This window comes from Hyla sarda, chromosome 1 (assembly GCF_029499605.1).
Source record: "Hyla sarda isolate aHylSar1 chromosome 1, aHylSar1.hap1, whole genome shotgun sequence".
NCBI lineage: Eukaryota > Metazoa > Chordata > Amphibia > Anura > Hylidae > Hyla > Hyla sarda.
In genome coordinates, this window is record NC_079189.1 from 451,199,731 (window position 1) to 451,222,667 (window position 22,937).

Here is a 22,937-nt window from a genome sequence, read left to right on the forward strand (position 1 = left end):
TGGCCCCCGTTCATGCACCGCGTCCCAGCTCCACTCACCTGGCTCCCCGCTCCTTGCGCCGTCCTTCTCTGCCTCCCGGCACGCGCGGCCCCGCTCTCTAGGGCGCGCCGCCTTCAGTAAATTTAAAGGGCCAGCGCACCGGTAATTGGTGCGTTGGTTCCTCTCTTCCCCTGCCTTCCTTATAAAAGGCACCTGCCCCTTCCTGCTCTTGCCGGATCTTTGTGCCCTAGTGCCTCTGAGAAAGCGTTCCTATTGTGTGTATTGCCTTGCCTTTTGCCGAACCCGTTGCTACCTCCTACTCGCCTGTGAACTCTTGCTGCCTGCCCTGACCTCTGCTACGTCCGACTACGCTCCTGCCTGCTCCCTATGTACCACGCCATATCAGCTGCCTGAGAGCTGTTGAGTTGCTACTGGAGAATACGACCTGGTGGTTACCGCCGCAGCAAGACCATCCCGCCTTGCGGCGGGCTCTGGTGAAAACCAGTAACCACTTAGAACAGGTCCTCTGGTCCAGAGGATCCACTACCAGTCCTGCCGGTTCGTGAAAAGAGCTACCATGTGCGAGCAAGGCGAGCAGGGAATAGGGGGACCCGGACCCATGAGGTACAACCCCAGGCGCTGACCGTTGGCAAAGGGGGGTGAACAGCGCATATACGCAATGTCTGTGCCTCCTCAATCGCAATGGGGAAACAGTGAGCCGCAGTTCCTGAGTCCCCACCGGAAAACATGAAAGAAAAAGGAATAAACAACTAACACATTCCCTAACTAGGAAAATAATAAAACATAAGACCTGGTCTGGAGAAATCCAGACCATGTCCACCTCCTTGAGACACCAAGCTAAAACTGATTAGCTCAGGGCCTGGAGGCGGGTATATCCTGCTGGGAGGAGCCGACTTCTTTGTTGCCATAGTGTCAAACCTCCTAGAGACAGCAGCATACACCCACGGTCTGTGTCCCCCAATGGAGCCGATAGAGAAAAGGTGATTCTTAGCATACCATCTGATTAAAGAGTGTATACCATCCCACTGCTGTAAGGTGACCGCATCAGGATGGACCTTACAATATTTATACGGATCTCTTGAGCTAGTGCTACACCTACATATTCTTGGCATATCTAGAGTGAAGAGTCCATGCCGATGAGGAATGTGTACGGTAATGGGATGGTATACATTATTTGATCAAATGGGAGAGAAAATATAACTCTTACAATCTTTGACACAACTGAATCACTTCCAAAATGTTGATCTAATCAGATCTGAGACTTAAAGGGGTACTCCACTGCCCAGCATTCGGAACAAAATGCCTCCCGGCGAAGACTCTAAGCGAGTACCCATTTAACATTTATTTAGAGACAATTAAACTCTCACTTGTCTGTGAACTCAGAAAGGAATCACTTTCCAAAATCAGAATGTTTTTATAAGAGTGTGCGTGTGCTCCTGTTTTTTTTCGTTCTCAGATATTTTATCTAACCGTGCAACATAATGGTTTCAAAACATTTTTGTAAGCCATTAAAACCATCATATCTGCAAGACAGCTCTTTTTGTCGCTCTTTGAAAGCAATACATTTTTTTTGCCTAAGGGTGCATTCACACCACGTTTTTGCAATACAGTTGCCATATCAGGTATTGGAAGAAAAACGGATTCCTAAAAACTGTACCAAACAGTATCAAAACGTGTGTCCAAATTTTAACCCGTATTCTGTTAAAAACCATATATTGTCACGATTCGGCTGGCAGGAGGTGGATCCTCTGTGCCAGAGAGGGATTGGCGTGGACCGTGTTGGTGGACCGGTTCTAAGTTGCTACTGGTATTCACCAGAGCCCGCCGCAAAGCGGGATGGTCTTGCAGCGGCGGTAGTGACCAGGTCGTATCCACCAGCAACGGCTCAACCTCTCTGACTGCTGAAGATAGGCGCGGTACAAGGGAGTAGACAAGAGCAAGGTCGGACGTAGCAGAAGGTCAGGGCAGGCAGCAAGGATCGTAGTCAGGGGCAACGGCAGGAGGTCTGGAACACAGGCTAGGAACACACAAGGAAACGCTTTCACTGGCACAATGGCAACAAGATCCGGCGAGGGAGTGCAGGGGAAGTGAGGTATAAGTAGGGAGTGCACAGGTGAGAATACTGATTAGGCCTGCTGCGCCAATCAGTGGCGCAGCGGCCCTTTAAATGGCAGAGACCCGGCGCGCGCGCGCCCTAAGGAGCGGGGCCGCGCGCGCCGGGACAACACAGACGGGGAACGGGTCAGGTACGGGAGCCGAGATGCGCATCGCGAGCGGGCGCGTCCCGCATCGCGAATCGCATCCCGGCTGGGAGTAATATCGCAGCGCACCCGGTCAGCAGGTCTGACCGGGGCGCTGCGAATGAGAGAACGCTGCGAGCGCTCCGGGGAGGAGCGGGGACCCGGAGCGCTCGGCGTAACATATATGGTTTGAAAAGTGATATGGTTGCATCTATTTTTTAAGAAAAAACTGTGTATGTTTTCAACTTTTCACTCCATTATGAATAAAGTTTCACCTGTTTGATTGAAATTCCAAGAAAAAAAAACTGTGCAAAGTCAAAAACCGTATGGTGCAAACCGGATGGAACCGTACGCACATACGGTTCCCATTGACTCCCATGTAAAAAAAAATAAAAATACATATACAGTTTCAATACGGTTTTTTCCCCGGACCAAAAACAGTGGTAGGCTACTGTTTTGGGTACGGGGAAAAAACGGACAAAACCGTACAAGACGCAAAAGGGATGCAACCAGATGCATTGTTTGGCATACGGTTTTCAATGCAGAGTCAATGCACGTGGTTTTCAATACGGCTCCATACTGTTTTCTAACTGAACACTTATAAGGGAACAGTATTGCAAAAATGTAGCGTGAATGCACCCCCCTAACAGGTTACCAAATCTTTCTCTTTTCAATGATCACGACAGAGACACAGGTTTGGTAGCTTGTTAAGGGTGGTCAACCATATTTTTCAGTTCCAATCCAAAGTCACAGGCATTTGGAAAATGAATCGAACGTAGTCACTACCTGACTAAGGTTGGTTCTATGCGGACCATAGTAGTAAATGTATCTGTGCATGTCGGTGCAAGTATGATTGCAGCCAATTTGAGCTTTAGAAATGAGAGGCACTAATTGAGATGTGAATGCAGTCTTATTTTTTACATGCATTTTTTTTATTTTGCATATTTTATCCTTTTTATTTGATCATATTGGCCCAGATTTATCAACCTGTGTGAGAGAAAAATTTAAGTGATTTTCCGACAAGGACCAATCACAGCTCAGCTTTCACTTTACCAGAGCTCGTTAGTAGAGCTGTGATTGGTTGCTGTAGGAAAATCACTTTTTTTTTCTCTCATACAGTTTGATAAATCTGGGCCATTGTGTATACATAAATACTGTGCTTTACCGTTATTCTTTTAAATAAATATATAAAAAAAATGTAAACATCATTAAGGATTCAAGTAGTAAATTTAACCATCTCTTCACACATTATATACTTTATAAAAAATAAAATAAAAAGTTCTCTGTTTCTATAATAATCCCATATATCCGTGAGGACTTTAACCTATTGTTTTGTTATTTTATACTTTCTCCTATGGATTATAGGAGTATTGCTGATATATTAGGATTACAGCCGAAGTGAGCAACACATTCCTGTTCATATTTTCTTATTAATTGGTTTGAGGAAAGTTTACGACACGTCATAGTTTCAAAATAACAGGAGAGAAGTGAAAAAAAATGACATACTTGTGTGCTTTGACATCTATAGAATCATTCGGGTTATAATAGTTACGGCCTATTTGCTTCATATTCATCATCTTGAGAAGCCTACAGAAAGAAAACAAAAGTTGATTTGTCGTGATATTTAGTACTATAAATTGTACAATATGGTGTAAGGCTTCCATCTTGAATAAAAATGATTCAATTTAATTAATTCCACTAGTCATAGAAATGTACAATGTTAACAAAGCCTCAGACTTAAAGGAGTACTCCAGAATAGGAAAATAGTACTCCAGTGCACAGTATGACTCGCCGACCACTGGCAACCAGGAAGAGGATCGCGGCAGAGACCGCAGCGGAACAAAGGAAGGTATGTACCTCTTTATTTTTTTACTGCTGGCAGTATGGAGTACAATTTTCCTATTCTGGAGTACTCCATTAACATCCTGGCTCCCATCTGTATCTCCGCCCCTAATAACATCATAAATAGGGGCGGAGCTACACAGCCAAAAACAGCCAGGAGCCAGGATGGTAAGTGGATGTCGGCTCCTATATACAGTACATTATATACAGCTCTCCAAACATAGTTGTACATACTGTATACCTGTCGAAGGGTTAACCTACACTGTCCAGCAGTGTAAGATAACTTATTCCTTGTTGGGCTGGCACAGCTAGGCAAGAGGTTAAACCAGCAATGTGTATACTGTTTACACACCAAAGGCTCATTGTAAGATCTTGCTGGGCAGTAGATATACGATGTATATCTACTGCTCAGGATCAGCTGTGCTCCCAGCTGTACAGCTGAGGCACAGCTGAAGTCCCGATCTCTGCAGGGACAGTTTACAGAGTAGCATTATGCTTCGCTCGAATCTGTCTGGCTGCAGAGGGAAGTAGGGATGCTATGAATTACTACTTCCCTTCAGGGATGCTAAAACTATAGCGTTTTTGTTTTAACGCCAGGGTAAGGGTAAAAAAATGCCAGACCCTTATGGCAGTATCATTCCAGACAGGGAAACTCAAGCTGTTGCTAAACTACAACTCCTACTATATAAAACACTTGGCAAAGCATTATAATAGGGCTGCAACTAACAATTATTTTCAGAATCGATTAGCTGGCCAATTATAGTTTCAATTAATGGACTTAGGCTGGGTTCACATTACGGTTTTTCATTACGGTTCCCGTATACGGCTGGGAGGAGGGGTGGGCGGGGCTAAATCGCGGCGCCCGCACTCAGCCGTATTCGGGAACCGTAGGTAATGTATGAATATGAGCCGACCGGAGTGAACCGCAGCCTCCGGTCGGCTGCTTTTTCGGCCGTATGCGGTTTCCCGACAGCAAGCAAAAACGTGGTCGACCACGTTTTTGCTTGCGGTCGGGAAACCGCATATGGCCGAAAAAGCAGCCGACCGAAGGCCGCGGTTCACTCCGGTCGGCTCATAGACATACATTAACTACGGTTCCCTATATGGCTGAGTGCGGGCGCCGCGATTAAGCAGCGCCCACCCCTCCTCCCAGCCGTATACGGGAACCGTAATTACAAACCGTAGTGTGAACCCAGCCTTAATTGGATAAAAATACTCATGGTAGAGAAGAAGTTAATTTGTGAGTTAGATTAGGGAGGGAGTTAATGAGAGGAGGGGACTGGACTGAATGTCTTCTTTTTTAGGTTAGGGATGCATTGTGTGTTAAGAGAGAGTTTGTGAGGTCGGCTAGATGCTAAGCTTTTTGGAGGCTGAGAGGGGTAGCCTTTTATTATATTTAACCCCTTAAGGACTAAGGACATACGCCCTTGTGTCCTGGTACTTAAGGATCAAGGGCGAATCTGTACACCCTGGTCCCGCTCCTGAAATTTGAAGAGTCAGCACTGTCAGTTAACGCTGCAAATCGTTGTTCGGGCCAATGCCTAGAATTAACCCTTTAGACGCCACTATCAAAGTTGATTGTGGTGTCTAAATGCAGGATCTAACGTTGTCAGTTAGCTCAAGGAGCTGATCGGGACATCCGTGGCAAAATCGCGGGATTGAAGTGGACGGCGGGATTGTCGTACAATCAGTGCACTGATGCTGCAGCCAACCATTGCAGTGTATGCAATTGCAAGTTGCATGTTATAGCCCCTATAACATAGTAACATAGTTCATAAGAATGAAAAAAGACCAGAGTCCATCAAGTTCAACCTATAACCCTAATAAGTCCCTATTGAGTTGAGTTGGGGACTTAAATAAAAAAAAAAAAAAAAGTTTTGAAAGTTACTGAATGTGAATAAGCCCCTCAACCTCATAAGGACGCAGGGCATACCTGTACACCCTGCTCCCACGCCCGTGCTATAACGTGGGACCCCGCGTCATAGCGGGTCGGGCCCGTCACCTAGAAATGGCCGGGACCCGGGGCTAATATCAGACCTCACCATCAATCAAAGTTGATAGCCGCATCTAAATGTAAAAGAAATGCTTCCTGGCAGCTCAGTCGGATTGATTGGGATCACCGCGGCTATCCCGATCAGCTGAGGTTACACGAGGAGGGTCCCTTCCTTTCTCCACAGTGTCCGATCAGCGATTGATTGCTCCATACCTGAGATCAAGGATGGAGCAATGGAGCGCCAATAACACTGATCAATGATAGCATTGATCAGTGTATGCAATCAAGGTATTGCATGGTATAGTCCCCTATGGGAGCTATACAAGTGTAAAGAAAAAAAAAGTGTAAAAAGTAGATTTTTTATGCTTACCGTAAAATCTCTTTCTCGGAGGATCCATTGGGGGACACAGACCGTGGGTATATGCTCTTGCCGCTAGGAGGCACTGACACTAGGCATACAAAAAAAAGTCGGCCCCTCCTGGCAGTTTAGTCCCAAAGCAGTAGGATGCAACCGACAGAAAAAGAAACCAGCAGGAGTCCGAGGGAACCAGACAAAAAAAGGAAAACCGAGCCACCCCTCGGACAAAACTAACGAAACTCGTACCCAAACCATGGGTGGGCGCTGTGTCCCCAAATGGATCCTCAGAGAGATTATACGGTAAGCATAAAAAATCTACTTTTCGGAAACCATTGGAGACACAGACAGTGGGACATACCCAAGCAGTCCCCCGGGGTGGGGAGAAAAATACTCAACTCAAAATCAAGCAGAGGACGACGCCACTGCCACCTGCAACACCTTGCGGCCCAAACTGGCATCAGCCAATGCGAAAGTATGCACCTGGTAGAATTTGGTGAAAGTATGCAAGGATGACCAGGTGGCCGCCTTACGGACTTGCAGAGCCAAAGCCCTATTGCGGAGAGGCCAAGAAGCCCCAACGAAACGTGTGGAATGCACAGTGGAATCTTTGCGGGAGTACGATTCCAAAATGGCAGGGCGAATCCACCGAGAAATGGTCGCCTTGGAATCCGGAAGAGCCTTGCGACTATCCTCAGGAATCACGAAAAAAGAGTCACCCTGCCGAAAAGAGGAGGTGACTGAAAGGTAGGTCCGGACAGCCCGAACCACGTCAAAGGTGTGAAGGGAACGCTCCATGGCATTGGAAGGAGACGGACAAAAGGAAGGCAGAATGATCTCTTTGTTCACATGAAAGGAGGAAACTACTTTGGGCAAAAAGGAAGGAGGTGAACGAAAAAACACAATGTCCCGATGAAGGACCAAAAGAGCGGAACAGCAGGAAAGAGACGCCAACTCAGAGACCCACTGAAGAGAAGTGATGGCAATGAGAAAGGCGACCTTGCACGAAAGGAGAAAAGCATCTCTAATGGGTTCAAACGGAGCCTCCCTCAAAGCTTCAAGCACCAGGTTGAGGTCCTACGGAGGAGTGGGGGACCTGAAAGGTGGAGCCTTGTGGGCCACTCCCTGCAAGAAGGTGAGGACATGGGAATTAGAGGCCAACTGTAGTTGGAAAAGAATAGAGCAGACACCTGACTCTTAAGAGAGCTAAGGATCAAATGTTGGTCCAGCCCCGACTTGCGAAAAGCAAGAAGGCGCGGAAAACAAAACACCACCGGAGAAAAGGCCTGCGGCACGCACCACTGAAAATAAGCCTTCCAGGTCCAGTAATGAATCCTGGCAGATGAAGATTTTCGTGACCGAAGCATGGTACGAATTACCTCATAGGAAAACCTGCGCGCTCTCAATACCGCGGTTTCAACCGCCATGCCGTCAAATGCAGCAACAGTAAATTGGGGTGGCAAAGAGGACCATGTGAAAGAAGATTGGAGCGAAGAGAAAGACGCAGCGGTACATCGTGGACCAGCCGGATTACGTCAGAGTACCACGCGTGTCTGGGCCAATCTAGAGCCACCAGAATGTCAGGAATGCCCTCCGCCTTCAGTTTTCTCAGAACCCAGGAGGGGGAGGGGCGGAAAAAATTAAGGGAGACGGAAGGACCACCATGGGATGACCAGGACGTCCACAGCCAAGGCCAGAGGGTCCCGCGACTTCTCCACAAAGAGGGGAACCCTCCCATTGTGGTGAGATGCGAAGAGATCCACATTCGGGGTCCCCCAGAGATTGCAGATCTGAGAGAACACCTCCGGATGGAGAGACGACTCCCCTGGGTCTGCCGAAGAGCGGCTAAGTAAAGTTCGCTTCCCAATTTTCCCTACCTGGATTGTTTATTGCCGAAAGAGCAGGAACTCGAGCCTCGGCCCAGAGGAGAATTTTGGAGACCTCCTCCATCGCTAAACGACTCCGGGTACCGCCTTAGCGACTGATGTATACGACAGCCGTCATGTCCGACTGAACACAGACCGGCCGACCCTGGAGAGTCTCCCAGTGGAGGAGGCAAAGAAAGATTGCCCGAAGCTCCAGGAAATTGATGGGAAGGCGGGCTTCCTGAGAAGACCAGCGACCCTGGACCGTCAGGTCCCAAAACACACCTCCCCAGCCCAGGAGACTCGCGTCTGCCAACGAAGAGGGAGGAAAGAAATCCCCAGAAGAAAGGGAGAATAGTGCCACCAAAGAAGGGACCACCGTATCACCAGAGGCAAAAGGATCCAGTGATCCAGGGACAATGGAGACTTGTCCCACCTGGCCAAGATGGCCAGTTGGAGGGAGCGACAATGAAACTGGGCGAAGGGGACTGCCTCCATGGCTTCCACCATACGGCCCAAGACCTCCATGCAGAAACTAAATCGAAACAGGGAGCGGCGCCGCAGGGGACGGACCCCCAGCTGCAGAGAGCGCCATTTGTCCAAGGGAAGACAGACCCCGGCTACTGCTGTGTGGAAAAGGAGACCCAGAAATATCAGGAACTGGGAAGGCGACAGATGTGACTTTTCCCAGTTGATCACCTAGCTGAAAGAGGACAGGGTTTGAAGCGTGATCCAAAGGCTCTTCAAATTTTCAGAGCAAGACGGGGCCTTGATCAAGAGATCATCCAGGTAGGGGAGAACTGGGATCCCCCGGCTCCGAAGGATGGCAATGACAGCCATGACCTTGGTGAAGACCCTGGGAGTCGTGACTAGTCCAAAAGGGAGCGCCACAAACTGAAATTGACCCTCCGGAACAGTGAATCGAGGAAATCGTTGATGAGCTGGGAAGATAGGGATGTGAGATAGGCGTCCCGGATGTCCACCGGTGAAAGAAACTCGCCCTGGTCCATGGAGGCTAACACGAACCGGAGAGACTATATCCGAAAATGAGGCGCAGATGGCGATTGAGTAACTTGAGGTCCAGAATGGGACGAACCGAGCCCTCCTTTTTAGGAACGACAAGAGGTTTGAGTAGAACCCTGAACCACGTTCTCCTGGTGGAACTGGCACTATCACTCCCTGAGAGAGGAGAGAACGTAAGCATTCTGAAAGGCCGTCGCCTAAGAAGGGGACCGTGGAGGGCGGGATCGTAAGAAAATGTTTTTGGGGATGAAAGCAAATATCCTATAACCCCATGAAATTACGTCTCGCACCCAAGAGTCCTGGACCTGAGCCAGCCAAATGTCCTTTAAGAGGACATGGGTGGGGGCGCCCCTTCAGGAGGAGGCAGGCTTACGCGTACCAGATATGGCCTAAAAACTGCCAGATCGGTTGTCAGACTTCCATGAAAGGCCTGTCTTGAAAGAGGGAGGGTGGGCTTGTTTGGAAGGGCAACCCGGGGCCATTGTCTGAAAGGAAGCCGCTTCCGACGGGGGTTGGAGCAACGAGGCTTGTTCTGCGGAAGCAGAGAAATCTTACCTCCCCATTGCTATGGAAATAATTTCATCCAACCGTTTTCTAAAGAGCCGGGAACCCGAGAAGTTTAACTCAGTCAGAGATCTCTTTGAAGCTGCATCGGCATCCCACGCCTTCAGCCACATGGCGCAACGAATGGCGACCAAGTTAGCAGAGGCAAAGGCCGAGCAGCGAGCGGATTCCAAGGCTGCTGAGCAGAGAAAATCGCCAGCCTGAGAGAGCTAGCGAGCCACATCTGCCAGTTCCTCCCTGGCGACACAAGAAAGGATACATTGGCGAAGCTGGGAAGCCTAAAACAACACCGCCTTGGCCACCCAAGCGGAAGCAAAGGTGGGAAGCATTGAGGATCCAGCAGCCTCAAAATCAGACTTTGCCTTCCATCTTCTTGTCAGTAGGATCCTTAAGTGACGCTGTGTCTGCAAGAGGTAGAGTAGTGGACTTGGACAGACGAGAGACTGGAGGATTAACCTTAGATGGCACTGTCCACTTGGAAACTGAGGGAAGGGAAATCGGGCTTGAACCTTCTGGATTCCCTGAAATCTTCTTAACAGGGTGTTTCCAAGCAATGTCCAGCAAGGCATCAAATTCTGCATGAGAACTTAAAGCCTTGGTAGCATGCTGCAAGCAGCGAAAGGAGACTTCTGGATCCGGATCCAAAGTTCCAGGGTCCTCCAGCTGAAAGGTGTCCCGGATGGCTGACACTAATCCGTCCACCATTACGGACATTGCTGAGTAGTCCTCAAGATCCGAAGCAGAATCTGAATCGTCGTCCGCTGCTTCCCCTGGGGAATGGGAATCTGCGGAGGCAACCCTAGACTAAGGAGAGGGAGACCTAGAGTGAGAGGACGGGGACCTTGAAATATGACCTGGAGAACGTCCTCGGGAGTTCGACCTGAGAGCCAAAGAGGAATAGCAGGACCAGCGAGAAGAGGGGCCACCCCGGGCGTGCTCCAGAGAAGAGCCAGAGCACATAGAAGCGAGGAGGAATAGCAGGTCTGGGGACACGGAACACGAGTCCCTGGGTGTATCCCGCAGGGAAGACCGCTTCAAGGCGGAGGCCACTGACTTGGGAGACCCTAGCTGATTCAGAGATCGACTAGGTAAGGGGAAAATACCCAATCTGGGGGAGGGACGTGCCCCACACATTCCGTAGGAACATCAGGGGCCACAGAAACCGACGGCGAGGTCAGCTTGTAGGAGCAGGCAGAGCAGGAGGATTCAGTAGAACCTCCAGGGATTTTGGATTTACAATCTCACCAGGTCTGTGTCCCGCTGCAGTCAGAAGAGGCTGTAAGCTGAGAGTGACCAGGAGCAGCTGCGTGAGGCATGGAGCAGAGAGAGAGAGAGAGGGGGGGGGGGGGGAGGACCTAGCTACACACAGGGCAAGCCGCCTGCCCGGACCAATCTTTATTGGTTAACAATGACCCGAAGCGTGCGCACCAGGTAAACCTAGGGGTTTAACAGTGGTGCGCGCACTGTAATCCCATAGGGGAACACCAGCGGTGGGCGGAGCTTCACCACACATGGTCAGAAGCTCCGGCACTGAACCCGCCAAGAAATATTAACCCCTTCCAGAAGCTCCGGCACCTAGCCAGGAGAAGGAGCCAGCCGCGCAACAGCCGAAATGTCTGTATGCAGAGAGAGATCCCGGCCTGAATAGCCGCCGCGCACGGCTCTGGAAGTGAAAGTAAAACACTCAGCCGGCCGCACAGCACAGCTGCAGGAGCTGCGGCCATCGATGTATTCCCCCACTAAAGTGAGGAGCAGTGCCAGGGAGGGAGAGGGAACAACTGTCCCGCAGCCCCGGCACTGAAAAAAGAACACTGAAGGCAGAAAAAAAGAAAGAAGAGATCAGGTCACCAGTCCCAGAATAAAAAGGAGAGAAGTCGCGTCCTTTCACAAGGTTTAGGGGGCTACCAAGGATAGAGAAGTGGTTTAGGGGGCTACCAAGGATATTTAGTGGTTTAGGGGGCTACCAAGGATAGAGAAGTTAGGGGGGAGGGGCGATTTAGGGGAAACATACTCACCTGAGGATGTCTTCCACCCGAAGATGTCTTCAGCCAGACTTATGGATGCCTGCATCAAGTCATGCTGCTACATACCAGGACGAGCAGGGAATATAGGGGGACCTGAACCCAAGGTACTACCCCACGTGCTGGCCGTTGGCAGGAAGGGGTTAACGGCGCATTTATATCTTATGTCCTGTGCGCCTTAGCCGCATATGGGGGAACAGGTAGCGCTATGCTCCTGAATCCCCAACTGAAAATATAAGAAAATAACCTAAACAGGCCATAACTGTAAAAACACAAAAAGAAGACCAGGTCTGGAGAACACCAGACCTGTGTCTTGCCTACTAGGACACTAAGCTAACACTGATTTGCTCAGGGTCAGTAGGCGGGGTATATCCTGCCAGGAGGCGGCGTCTTTTTTTTGTATGCCTAGTGTCAGCGCCTCCTAGAGGTCTGAGTCGCCCAATGGTTTCCGACCAAGAAAAAAGACCTAATAAATGTGATTTAACCCCTTTACTCAATAGCATGTTTTGACATTAATAAAGTAGGCAAATTTTCAAAATCTGACGTGCGTCTACTTATTTGGTAATAACTTTGGAACGCTTTTACTTATGAAAGCGCTTCTGAAATAGCTTTTTCGTGACATATTGTACTTTACATTAGTAGTAAATTTTATGGATGTCCCGATTCCATTTTTTAAGACCTATTTCTTGCCGATACCAAGTATGAGTGCTTATATTTTAAAGGGAATCTGACACCAGGGTTACCCGGTGTAAGGCGCTGCTTACCGTGCTGATATGCGAGTTCCTTGTTGTGTACAATGGAGGCGGTTGCTGCAGTATGAGCCAAGATCTCTCTTCTCCATTGGGCATGGGTTAGACCGATGTCCATATGGTGAGCAGCGGTAGAAACTGGCACCTGCACTATCTACCTATAAATTCAAGTTTGTTGACAGCAGCCCCCCTTTACCCCTTTAGACTGCAGGCCCCCCTTGTAGACAGTAGCAGCCCCCCTGTAGACCGTAGCCCTTTAGACAGCAGGCCTCCCCCCCCCAGTTTAGACAGCAGCAAACTACCCCCCTCCCCAGTAGGTCCCCCTCTTTGGACAGCAGCAGGCCCCCCCTCCTTTCATACAGCTCACCTGCGGCTGTCTTGTCGGGTCCTGCCGCTCCACTGCCCCGTTCATCCGTCCGCATCATGGCGTCCTATGGAGGAGCATTTGACATATACGTCACTCAGCTTCCTCCGTAGCGTTACATTGGGCGAAGGGAAGGAGGTGGAGTGACGTGTGTCACATGCTCGACCATGGAACACTATGATGCGGACGGGAGGATGGGAGAACAGGGTGGCGGAGCTGCAGTAGGTATCTGACATGGTTTCGGGGACATTAAATGAGTCCCCGATACCATGCAAATGGATAGTATCGGCCCCGATACCGATACTGGTGTCAGCATCAGAACATCCCTAGTAAATTTTGATTGATATATTTAGTGGTTTTTGTAAAAAAAAAAAAAATTGTGAATTTTTTTTTTCTGCTGGTATGATCGTTATACCAAAAATTTATGATTAATTCACATCTACAATTTGTCTACTTTATGTTCCCATCATTTGATAAACATTATTTTACTTTTTTAGAATGTTAGAAGGTTTATAAGTTTAGCAGCAATTTTCCAGATTTTTCAAGAAAATTTCAAAAATCTGAATTTTCAGGGACCAGTTCAGTTCTGAAGTGGAATTGAGGGGCCTATATGTAAGATACCCCCATAAATCACCCCATTTGATAAACTGAGCCCCTTAAAAGGGTTATCCACCATAAGGTGATTTTAGTACGTAACTGGCAGACAGTGATGGACATGCTTAGGAAGGATCTGCGCTTGTCTTGGGGCTAAAAGGCTATGTTGTGAGGTTACCATAACACTGTGGCTAGCTTTTTGTGAACTTATATTTCCTGTTTGACTTTACTGTTTTTGACTACAAATCCCACAATTCCATTTTCCTCCCTCCCACACATCAGCCACCCCACCCATTGAAACATAAATGAGCTGCATCCATTCAAAAGACCTGTGGTTTTCAATCAGGGTGCCTACAGCTGTTGCAATAGTTACAGATTGATCTCTCTCCCACCAAGCGATCGCTCCACCCATTGAAGCAGACTGGCTCCCTGACATCAGCTGACTAGTGAGTCAGGTCTTGGCTGCATTGCAAGCTGGGAAAAATCTGAGACAACAGTCATTTTGTATGCTGTTACAAATAAATAGTTGGGTGAAAATCACAGAAGAATTGTGAGAAAACCGTCACACACAGGTACAGAGACTATATTATGAACTACACTAACTTTACAGCCCCTGTAGCATAGTCAAATAAAAAACTTTCCTGGAATACCCCTTTAAAGTAGTCAGAATTGCATTAAAGAATTCTATTAACCCTTTAGGCGTTTCACAGAAATGAAAGCAAGTGGAGGCTGAATTTAAATATTTCATATTATTTTTTTTTTTTTGCAGATTTTTCAGTGTAATCCATTTTTTTCTGTAACACAGTAGGTGTTGACAAAGAAATACAACTCAAGATTTATTCCATGAATTCTGACGAAATATCCCAATTGTGGCCTTTATGTGCTATGTGTCTCTCACACAGGCCTCAGACATGAAGGTGCGCTGGGTGGATTTTGGGGTGTCCTTTTAGTTTAGGATACTTTGTTGACATAATATAAAGTCTCAGAGGCCTTGGGGTGCAAAAATATTTTTGGGAGACAAGTTGACGCTTTCATTGGTACCATTCAAGGCACTGTTACAGTGTGAAACGGCTGCTGTTGCCATCTTACCTGTATGCTCCTCCCTGCTAACATGCCTGTTATTATGAAGTATATGAAGAGACGAAGATTCTCCGGTGAGTTTCCAACTTCATTTGTTCTTCATGCTTCACTCCAGATAAATATATATTTGTGGGGCAAAATTGTGGGGGGAGTGGTGCCATTTTCTAAATTTTGGGGGCTTCCGATTCTAAGCAGTGCACTTTTCAGTACAAATGACACCTAATGTTTATTCTGTAGGTCCATATCGTTACTTGGATACCTAATTTATATAGGTTTTATTTAAATACTAAATTATAACTACATGCACCAAAACTAGTATGTTTAAAATTGTCCACTTCTGACTCCTATAACCTTTTTATTTTTCCATATATAGGGATGTATGAGGGGTAATTTTTTGTGCCATGATCAGAAGTTTTTATCTGAACCATTTTTATTTTGATGGCACTTTTTCATAGCATTTTTTTTTATTTTATTTATTCTTTTTTTTTCCAAAGTAAGTTTTTATTAATTTTCACAAAAAAGTCAAGACAAAAAACAGGCAACTCAAAACGGACTCACATGGGTCATCTGGAAATGGTAGAGCAACGTCACATACAAACTATCCGCATAGGCATTGCCAGATAGTACGTATATTGACAGGCATATAACGTGACTATGTAGGTAACAACAACACAGTAATGAATGGTAGGCAGAGCCCAGAGGGCGTGTGTTTCGCTAGACCCCCCCCCCCCCCCTGGTCACCAGCCCATGTACACCTACGCTGGGACCGGTGTGAGATTGACACACAGGTCCCAGTGCATGCGCCCATTATCTTTCATATGTAAGCGCTGAGTGAGTGCTCTCTGCCTCTAAAGAATGTAAAAGAGCCCAGTGTATCTCCCGCACGGGGAGAAGTAAGAGTAGAAGGCACACAGAGGCGTCAGACAGTTGTAGTGAGCGCTCGCACTCTGTAAAGAAATGTTGGCGCATACATATGAAAGATAAGGGGTGAATGCGCTGGGATCTGTGTACAGGGGATAGGCGCGGTGGCTGCGGGGCATAGGGAATGCCTGGCCATGCCTATCTGACTGTCAGTGGCTGCATATAAAAATGTTTTTTTACACTAACAAAAGCTGTAATAAGAGGGCTAAAAGCAAGGCTGCAGACATATTTTACACACAATACATACACTGTGGTTAGGTTATATGCCCCAATCCTCATGACATATGCGCTTTAAGGTGAAAATGGGCTTGTTCCTTAAGGGGGTTAAGTAACAGTAGAAGACTTGAGTGTTCGATCCTCCAATCACTTGTATCGAATATATATATATATATATATATATATATATATATATATATATATGCCACTTTAAGGCCCCTTTCACACTACCGTTATCCTCCTGTAAAAACTTCCGTCATGAACGGACGTAAAAAAAATCCCATTCATGTCAATAGGATTTTTTTGACCATCCTTTAGCATCAGTTATGTCCTGTTATGACTAACGCCCATTTTTTTTGACGGGGGAATTAACAGTGCATGCACAATTTTTTTCCTGTCAAATGCTGACTCCGGTCAGCTCATTTTTGGCCCGTATACGGTTCTCTAACCACACCTAAAACCGTGGTATACCACGGTTTTAGGTCCGGTGGGAAAACCGCATACAGGGCAAAAATGAGCTGACCAACAAACGCAAACACCTTACTTAAAATTTACACTTACCGATTCCCCTTATGCTAAATTTAAATTCTAGTTTCTGAAATGTTTATAACACTACTTTTATTTTACAACATAAACAGTATGTATATAAATGCATAGCTAACAATAAGCATAGAACAAATGCCAGAATTTATTAATATTTTCTTTACAAATGTCATATCTGTTTATGATTAAAATTCTATAAAAAATTACACTTAAATTGCTTTCTGTGCACACTGTAATATAGACCTCCATTGTCATCTTTTAGGCCATGTTCACCTGGCAGAATTTCTGGCACTTGGATTCTGCCACAGCAGAGTCCCGTTGAATTCAACGGGATTATGCACATGGCAGAATTTCCATGCCAGATGTTTCGGCCACGGAAATTCTGAATTCCGTGTCTACACTAAGAATGACCACGTTCATTTTTCGTGCGGACTCCGTGCGGAATTCATAGCCATCTATGAGAGATTCTCTTTGCGGACATTCAATTGTGTGAACATAACCACACTCTATGGGGAAATTACAACGACCAAAATGTAAAATACTGCTAGCTTTAGGTAAGCACATGCCTCTTAATAAATCTGGCACATCTGTGGCCTCCCCGTGAGTATCTGACTGAAATTTCCGCTAAAACCAGTCACTGCTTGCAAACAAATGTTTTAGTAAATCCAGTGGACATGGGAAACTGCACCATCTTTCCATAAAGCATTGCCCGCTATACACTAAGCCAAGCCCACTTAGAAAGTGTAGCAACATTCGTAAAAAGTTGCAGATTTTTCTTTTGGCAAAACAGTGGAACATTGCGACTTAAGTACTTACTTTCGAAATATAATGTTGTAAAAGTGAAAGCAGGTTGGTGAAGTTGGTGGTAACTCATTTGTCAAAGTAATTGTAATTTTAACTTTTTCTCCACTGCGCGTGCTACTAAACACTTCACTGATCTAAATGGAAAAAAAATAAACAAAATAATTGAGCTTCTCCAATTAATGTACACTACATTACATTACTTATTACCTTAACACATTCTACCACTTTGAAAAAGGTAACTCCAATTCTAAAGCGTACCTGTCAGATCCCACAAAATAAAAAAAAAATTATATTAACCTCTTAAGGACCAATGACGTTGTGGAACGTCAAGGCACCCTGGGCTTTAAGGACCAATGAAGTTCCACAACGTCATGGCATTTTCCGGTCTCTGCCGCTCGCCGGGCAGAGATCGGAACCGAGTGCCTGCTGAAATCCTTCAGCAGGCATCCAGGGCAAACGCCGAGGGGGGCCATGTAGGAAATCGCCCTTGCGATCTGCGGCGATACCGGGCTGATCGGGTCTCTGGGACCCGACCGCCCAGTAATTTTGCATGATCCCGGCTGTCACAGACAGCCAGGACCATGCTGGAGCCTAGGAGCGAGGTGGCAAGCCTGCCACCTCCTCCGATCCGTCGGATCCAATCGCAAGGGGGGGGGGGGGGGGTGTTACTTCCTCTCGCCCTGCCCGGCCCCTCTAAGTCCGGAGAGGACGGGAGGAAGACCGGAGGACGCGGCGGGGGACGGGGGAGTGCTGGGGCCCGGCCCCGATACTTACCTCGTCCCTGAGGACCCGGATCCAGACGATGAAGACGGCGGCGGCGACAGGTGAGTTGATCTTCAGACGCGGTCGGGCCCTTTACAGCAATGCACGTCGCCGTAAAGCGACATGCATTATTGCTGTAATGGGACCCTGTAAACTACAACTCCCAGCATGCCCAGACAGCCCTTGGCGTCTGGGCATGCTGGGAGTTGCAGTTTTGCAACATCTGGAGGTCCGCAGTTTTGGGACCACTGTGCCCTTCCAGATGTTGCAAAACTACACATCCTCAGCATGCCCTTACTGTCCAGGCATGCTGGGAGTTGTAGTTCTGTAACATCTGGCGCTTCAGATATTGCAGAACTACAACTCCCAGCATGCCTGGACAGTTTTGGCATACTGGGAGTTGTAGTTTTGCAACATCTGGAAGGGCACAGATTGGGAACCACTGTATTAGTGGTCTGCAAACTGTAGTCCTCCAGATGTTGCAAAACTACAACTCCAAGCATGCTGGGAGTTGTAGTTCGGCAACATCTGGCTCTAAAGATGTTGCCGAACTACTACTCCCAGCATGCCTGAGAATGTTTGGGAGTTCTGGTTTTGCAACAACTGGAAGCACACTGGTTGGGAAGCATTGTCTGTTTCCTAACTCAGTGTTTCCCAACCCGTGTGTCTCCAGCTGTTGCAAAACTATAACTACCAGCATGCACTGATGGACTGTGCATGCTGGGAGTTGTGGTTTTGCAACAGCTGGAGGTCCCCCCCCCCTGTGAATGAACAGGGTACATTCACATGGGCAGGTGGCTTACAGTGAGTATTAGGCTGCAAGTTTGCGATGCTGCAAATTTTGCGCGGCAGCTCAAACTCGCTGTAACCCCCCGCCCGTGTGACTGTACCCTAAAAACACTACACTAACACAAAATAAAATAAAAAGTAAAAAACACTATATATATACACATACCCCTACACAGCCCCCCTCCCCTCTCCAATAAAAATGAAAGCGTCTGGTACGCCACTGTTTCCAAAATGGAGCCTCCAGCTGTTGCAAAACAACAACTCCCAGTGTTGCCGGACAGCCGTCGACTGTCCAGGCATGCTGGGAGTTTTGCAACAGCTGGAGGCACCCTGTTTGGGAATCACTGGCATAGAATACCCCTATGTCCACCCCTATGCAAATCCCTAATTCAGGCCTCAAATGCGCATGGCGCTCTCACTTTGGAGCCCTGTCGTATTTCAAGGCAACAGTTTTGGGACACATATGGGGTATCGCCGTACTCGGGAGAAATTGCCTAACAAATTTTGGGGGGCTTTTTCTTTTTATGAAAAGGTGAAGTTGGGGGTCTACACCAGCATGTTAGTGTAAAAAAAAAATTTTTTTTACACTAACATGCTGGTGTTGCCCCATACTTTTCATTTTGACAAGAGGTAAAAGGGAAAAACGCCCCCCAAAATTTGTAATGCAATTTCTCCCGAGCTACGGAGATACCCCATAAGTGGGCGCAAAGTGCTCTGGGGACGCACAAGGTCCAGAAGGGAGAGTGCGCCATGTACATTTGAGGTGATTTGCACAGGGCTGGCTGATTGTTACAGCGGTTTTGACAAACGCAAAAAGAAAAAAAAAAAAACACATGTGACCCCATTTCGGAAACTACACCCCTCACGCAATGTAATGAGGGGTGCAGTGAGAATTTACACCCCACTGGTGTCTGACAGATCTTTGGAACAGTGGGCTGTGCAAATTAAAAATTTTGTACAGCCCACTGTTCCAAAGATCTGACAGACACCAGTGGGGGGTAAATGCTCACTGTACCCCTTGTTACGTTCCTCAAGGGGTCTAGTTTCCAAAATGGTATGCCATGTGGGGGTTATTTTGCTGTCCTGGCACCATACGGGCTTCCTAAATGCGACATGCCCCCCGAGCAAAATTTGCTCTCAAAAAGCCAAATATGACTCCTTCTCTTCTGAGCATTGTAGTTCGCTCGTAGTGCGCTTCAGGTCAACTTATGGGGTACCTCCATACTCAGAAGAGATGGGGTTACAAATTTTGGGGGGTATTTTCAGCTATTAACCCTTGCAAAAATGTGAAATTTGGGGGGGAAAACACATTTTAGTGAAAAAATTTTTTTTTACGTATGCAAAAGTCGTGAAACACCTGTGGGGTATTAAGGATAACTTTATTCCTTGTTACGTTCCTCAAGGGGTCTAGTTTCCAAAATGGTATGCCATGTGGGTGTTTTTTGCTGTCCTGGCACCATAGGGGCTTCCTAAATGCGACATGCCCCCGAGCAAAATTTGCTCTCAAAAAGCCAAATATCACTCCTTCTCTTCTGACCATTGTAGTTCGCCCGTAGTGCACTTCAGGTCAACTTATGGGGTACCTCCATACTCAGAAGAGATGGGGTTATAAATTTTGGGGGGTATTTTCTGCTATTAACCCTTGCATAAATGTGAAATTTGGGGGGGAAACACACATTTTAGTGAAATTTTTTTTAAATTTTTTTACATATGCAAAAGTCGTGAAACACCTGTGGGGTATTAAGGCTCACTTTATTCCTTGTTACGTTCCTCAAGGGGTCTAGTTTCCAAAATGGTATGCCATGTGGGTATTTTCTCCTGTTCTGGCACCATAGGGGCTTCCTAAATGCAACATGCCCCCCAAAAACCATTTCAGAAAAACTTACTTTCCAAAATCCCCTCGTCGCTCCTTCGCTTCTGAGCCCTCTACTGCGCCCGCCGAACAATTTACATAGACATATGAGGTATGTGCTTACTCGAGAGAAATTGGGCTACAAATATAAGTATACATTTTCTCCTTTTACCCCTTGTAAAAATTAAAAAATTGGGTCTACAAGAACATGCAAGTGTAAAAAATGAAGATTGTGAATTTTCTCCTTCACTTTGCTGCTATTCCTGTGAAACACCTAAAGGGTTAAAACTCTAACTGAATGTCATTTTGAATACTTTGGGGGGTGCAGTTTTTATAATGGGGTCATTTATGGGTTATTTCTAAGATGAAGACCCTTCAAATCCACTTCAAACCTGAACTGGTCCCTGAAAAATTGTGATTTTGGAAATGTTGTGAAAAATTGGAAAATTGCTGCTGAACTTTGAAGCCCTCTGGTGTCTTCCAAAAGTAAAAACTCGTAAATTTTATGATGTAAATATAAAGTGGACATATTGTATATGTGAATAAAAAAAAAATATTTGGAATATCCATTTTCCTTACAAGCAGAGAGCTTCAAAGTTAGAAAAATGCAAAATTTTCAATTTTTTCATCACATTTTGGAATTTTTCACTAAGAAACGATGCAAGTATCGACAAAATTTTACCAATAACATAAAGTAGAATATGTCACGAAAAAACTATCTCGGAATCAGAATGATAGGTAAAAGCGTCTTAGAGTTATTAATGCTTAAAGTGACAGTGGTCAGATGTTCAAAAAACGCTCTGGTCCTAAGGTGTAAAATGGCCTGGTCCTTAAGGGGTTAATGTTACTCAGAACCTAATCTTGACCAGCCTCTATCACCTATAATTATTGTAAGAATACCTTTTTATTAGCTCACAGTGTTAGAAATCCCCTCATGGAAAGGGGACGTGTCCCTCCCTTGTGGTGGTGAGAGGTGATTGATGTTTCTGATCATGTAGCCTTGTCCATGATTCATGGACAAGCCTGATGCTGCTGCAGGACTGATTAGTGTTCCAGTAGGTATGGGGATCCCTAGTGGTGGGATTCTCAGGAGCCTTTTTTTTTTTTTATCAATGATTCAAAAAGTTTTTAATTTCCATCAGTAACAACATACACTGCTCAAAAAACATAAAGGGAACACTAAGGCTGCTTACACATTATGAGCATTCATCCGTTATTAAACGTCTGTTTTATGTGTAAAAACGGACGTTTAATAACAGATGAAATAACGGGTGCTAACGGCTGAATAAATATTCATCCGTTAAAAAAGACCCGTTATCCCTCATGTATGGCCGAACACCTCTGCCTACAGACTCCCACAGCCGGGACTACTACAACTGGGAGTAGTAGTTTCCCAGTTGCGGGAGTCTGCAGACAGCTGGGGAGGCTACATTAGTGTTCGTACTACAATCCTCAACATGGAACAGAATCTGTTCCATGATGGGGGTTGTAGGACAGGGGCTGAGGGATTGATCGCACCGGGTTTCACTTCTGAGACCCGATGCGATCTGAAGTTATTAAGCAGAGGAGCGGGCGGCATGCTCTGCAACCCTGCGATGTATCAGTGTGTTTTAACTTTCATTTTTGAATCCCCCGCGGGAAGCCCTGAATGGCCGGTACCGAGGAGCCAATCAGGGCTCTCATCGGGAGATTTAAAAATGAACATTGTAACTAGCAGGGGGCATATCTTTCTTAAAAGCACTGTGAGGGGCAAGATATATAGCACTGCAGGGGGTGGCAGACATATAGCCTATATATCTAGCCCACCAGCAGTGCACCGGCGCATTAATAAATATATACCCCCCGCCAGTTCATTAAACATATACCCCCGCAGCGCATGTATAATGTGCCCTCGCAGCGCTTCTATATACCTATGCTACAGCAGTATATGTGAAAAGAACTCTAGCAGCAACATCGGCCGCTTGATGCTGCCGATAGAAATACTTTTCATACATAGCACTACGGCGGCATATGTATATAGAAGAGCTGGGGGGGGGGAGAGCAGATAAAGCTATATGTCTGCTTTAATAAAAGTTTAAAAACACCCATTAACCCCTTCCACTTGAAAGGTAAGTTCACACGTTTCTTTTTGGAACATGAGCGCATGCTATACAAGCACCACAGGGAAAAGTGCCCTTGGGTCTGGAGGGAAGCCAAGTCCCATGTACAAGTCTATCTTTTAGACTACAGCCCTTCCTATAGGAAATTAGAGGACTGTGAGAGATAACCCGGTCCAATAAAGGATCTGCTCGAAATATTCGCCAGTGTTTGGAGAGGATCTTATATACTGAAGCTGATCTATCATTATAGGTCCCTATGAT

General features: G+C 46.5%; 1 protein-coding gene across 3 annotated transcripts in view; it reads right to left on the reverse strand.

Moving 5' to 3' along the window:
• The window catches only part of PIWIL1 (piwi like RNA-mediated gene silencing 1), a 394,474-nt gene that overhangs the window by 275,709 nt on the left and 95,828 nt on the right, over positions 1–22,937 (reverse strand). For all 3 annotated transcript variants that reach the window (XM_056533540.1, XM_056533559.1, XM_056533548.1), the window contains exons 6-7: positions 17,187–17,308; positions 3,747–3,827 (exon numbers count right to left, since the gene is read on the reverse strand). In XM_056533540.1, coding sequence (XP_056389515.1) covers positions 3,747–3,827; positions 17,187–17,308 — 203 coding nt within the window. The remainder of the gene's footprint in view (positions 1–3,746; positions 3,828–17,186; positions 17,309–22,937) is intronic.